This window comes from Anarhichas minor, unplaced genomic scaffold (assembly GCF_050575085.1).
Source record: "Anarhichas minor isolate MPS153535 unplaced genomic scaffold, ASM5057508v1 ptg000140l, whole genome shotgun sequence".
Classification (NCBI taxonomy): Eukaryota; Metazoa; Chordata; class Actinopteri; order Perciformes; family Anarhichadidae; genus Anarhichas; species Anarhichas minor.
In genome coordinates, this window is record NW_027466586.1 from 846 (window position 1) to 4,645 (window position 3,800).

Consider the following 3,800-nt stretch of genomic DNA (forward strand, 5'->3'; position numbering starts at 1 on the left):
GAATGATCTAGATTTAATATTTATGTTCCACTGGATCGTCTCTCTGTTTTATATAGCGTGAAAGGATCGGATGTACTTTACGCACAAAGCTCCAGGACGCAATAGAGAAGCACCTCTCCAAAATGACCAAAGTGGTGCCATGGCAGGTTTTACGCAGGAGCCGACAGTGTTTGGGAAACTTTTAGGAGGGGTCTGTAATTTCGCGTTAGCTATCTGAAGACCCGGTAATGTGTGATATCCCTGCTGCCGGTGGAGCCGTCTAATCCCTCCCTGATTATACCGCGCACAGATGGATTGCGTCCGACTGACACCAGGGCCAAGTCAGATCGTTTTAACCGCTATGCTTGCGCCTTGATTGCCGAATCGAAGCATTACTTTTGGAGCCCCCCCCCCCCCTCCCAGCTTCTAAAATGAGGAGAGCTGTCCTGAAAGAAGCCGCCAAACGGTTCCCCTGGCTTGCCAACGTCACTTTGTACGGGTGCTTATTCGCCGGCGGCGACCTGGTCCATCAGCTCATCGCTCAGGAGGAGCACATGGACTGGAAACACACTCGCGACGTGGCTATCGTGGCTATAACTTTCCATGGAAACTTCAATTACTTCTGGCTGCGAGCCCTGGAGAGGCGTTTCCCCGGGAAATCCGCCGGGATGGTTTTCCGCAAACTCCTGCTGGACCAAAGCTTCGCGTCGCCTTTGGCCACCAGCGTCTTCTATACAGGTAAACGGGTCTAAATCCACAATGCAAAGACAATTTAGAGTTTGGTTTAAAGTGGAGACACACACTGGTTCTATGTTTGGTTTAAGGTGAATATCATCTGATGCCAAAAACATCAAAATATCTCTTTGTTTCAATGTCACCAAAATGTCACCATCAGAGCAAAAGCACAGACCCAAATATGTCTCATCAGTTAGAAATCTGTAAAATCTACAATCAGCAGTGAAGTGATGAGCTTCCTGTTAAGGTCGATTTTAAGTCAAACATCATGTGGGTCAAGGTGAGGGGTCATAACACACGTTGTAATCGTGCGTAATGGCGCACACCAGCCCCAAACTCTGCGTAAACGTCTCCACATGTCCTGCAGGAGTGAACTTCTTGGAGGGAAAAGAAGACATCTTTGAAGACTGGAGGGACAAGTTCTTCAACACCTGGAAGGTGAGTAAGGCTTCGGCATAGTCAAGCGAAGTAAAAGTGAGTCACCTTGCCCTCCACACACACACACACACACACACACACACACACACACACACACACTGCTGCGACCTCACGACCAGATTAACCTAGATTATGAACCATGCTGCTTCTGCGCAGTGGGCACGACGCCCAGGAGCAGGTCGGTTAATACAGTCGCATTTTTTAAAAAGTCAGCGAGTTTCAGGAGCTGAAATCCTGCCAAACGTAAATCACTGCGTCATGCTGATCTAATTGAGTGCAACGCGTCACGATCCTGGTAAATGTTCATTCATAACGTCCGAAATATTATTTTATTTGATGTGTAAAAAAGTTCCTGATCTTGATTCTTGTGTCAGTAATAAATAATTAAGTTTCATTTTTCACAGCGGTGGAAAGAAACTGTTTACTGTCATCACTGACCACGAAGAGATGCAAAATAACAACAAAGAAACAAAACGACCACAAATACAAAACGATGAAAACATCTTTAAATGACCTCAAAGAGACACAAAACGACGAGGAGACATTAGAGACAACAAAGAGACACAAACACGTAAAAAGACAAAAAACAACCAGAAAATCACACCAACTGACCTCAAAGAGGCACAAAACAACTAGGAAGAGACAACAGTTGACTTCAAAGAGCCATAAATGAGTACAAAGAGATACAAAATGACCTTAAAGAGACACTTTAGACACTTTAATCATTTAGAGGTAAGAACAGAGATTTACGTGTGATTGTGTGATGTCGTCTGTGTCTTCACTCATCATTTCTACTTTCACTTTCAGACTGGACTCATGTACTGGCCGTTCATGCAGGTAAACATGAAAACAAACGACTGTTTTGTGCACATTTATGTCTTCTTCAATACAGCATGTTCATTTTGTAAGTTATGCTTCATTTAGAGTCACTATATCTGTATATGTTGAATATCACGTCCTGTTTTCTGCCCCTGTCACAGTTTCTGAACTTTGTCCTGATGCCGTTGTACCTGCGGACGGCCTTCATGGGCTGCTGCGCCTTCCTCTGGGCCACCTTCCTCTGCTTCTCGCGGCAGAGCGGCGACGGCACCGCCGCCGTGGCTCTGGCCTTCGTCATGGACCCCCGTAAGACCCTGGAGGAGATTCGTGAGGCCCGGCTGGCTCGGAAAAAGCAAAAGAGCCAGCGGGAAAACTAGAAGGAGGAAGAGGAAGAGGAAGCGGAAGGGGAAGGAGGAGGAGGAGGAGGCTTCTGTCTTTCAGGCCTTTGACAGAAGGGTTTCCACTTTAGCTTATTCATCAAACTGATGAGCAGGTTACAGGTTGGTAAAAGGAAAAACATTTCTCTCACACATACGCACACAACAGTTGACTGTAATGACTGCCGTAATATTACTAATAACTTTTTAATAACATTTTCTTCCTGTGCTGAATATTATATTTATTCTTGACCTTTTTCTGTGCAAAGAGTATATACTATTTCCCCCGAAATATGTTCTTGGTAAAGTAGGAAAGCATTTAGGTAAAAGCAGGCGGCAACCTCCGGTTCTGAAGAGTGAAGTCAAAGCTTCATGTGTTAAAGCTGCATTCTCTCTAGTGTCCACCAGGGGGCGACTCCTCTGGTTGTATAGAAGTCTATGAGAAAATGACTCTACTTCTCTCTTGATTTATTACCTCAGTAAACATTGTAAACATGAGTTTATGGTCTCAAGCTCTAGTTTCAAGTCTTCTTCAATACAGCATGATGTTCATTTAGTACATTATGGTCCATTTAGAGTCAAACAGACAATAAAGCAGGGGATGCTTTAAGGCGGGGCTACACGGTGATTGACAGGTCTCTACCAGAGACGTATACGGCGTCTCTACGTCACTGCTCCTCAGTCCAGATATGGTCACTTCATTGGATGCAAATAAGCCAGTCTATGGGTCTGTGGGTAGAAGAGGAAACTCAGGTGAAACAGGTTACTAATAATAAAAGTATAACAGTTAATATCGGTGTAAAAACGTTATTTTTTATCTTCATTACAGCACACAATACCAAAGAGTTGGATGAAACAAACCCTTCCACTCTTAAAGCATTAATAATACTGGGACTAAAAACATAAAGTCAAACGTGTTCATCCTCAGGGGAGCATGAAGCTGCTCAATACAGTTTACATGGCGAGACAGATCTGGATATGTCTTGTGTGCAAATGCAGATGTTGTCCCATCGGAGGCTCTGGAATAAAAGGCACCAAAAGGATTCCCTCGGTGGGGACCACGAATTTTCGCAGCAAGTTTGGAGACATTTTGCTCCAAAGTGACGGATGGGACGACATTAAAAAACGTCACAGTGGAATTAATTTACAGGATGTTTAACATATTGTTTACAGTTGCAGTGAGATCAGATGAACGGCTCCATATTTCTGCGTTACACTAGCTGTGCCTTCTCTCTCTCGGTGTCTGCGAGCTTGCAGTGTTTGGCTGACTGGTGATTAGCAATAATCAATACAATGCAATATGTAAATATACATATATATATATTTGTGTGTGAGCTATTTTTAAATGGAGTTTACTGTGTGATGCACTGATGTAGACAATCAGGAGTGGAAAGCCTGAACGCTCTCGAAGGTTCATCCCCTGGGGAGCAAGAATGAGCTCAGTAAAAGCTA

At 44.1% G+C, this 3,800-nt stretch overlaps 1 protein-coding gene across 1 annotated transcript; it reads left to right on the top strand.

Annotated features, from left to right (window-relative positions):
* Positions 1–410: 410 nt before the first annotated feature.
* On the top strand, positions 411–2,348 carry mpv17l (MPV17 mitochondrial membrane protein like). The gene is made up of 4 exons (XM_076085119.1): positions 411–717; positions 1,082–1,152; positions 1,960–1,989; positions 2,133–2,348. Exons 1-4 carry the CDS (start codon positions 411–413, stop codon positions 2,346–2,348), a joined length of 624 nt encoding a protein of 207 aa, XP_075941234.1.
* Positions 2,349–3,800: the final 1,452 nt, after the last annotated feature.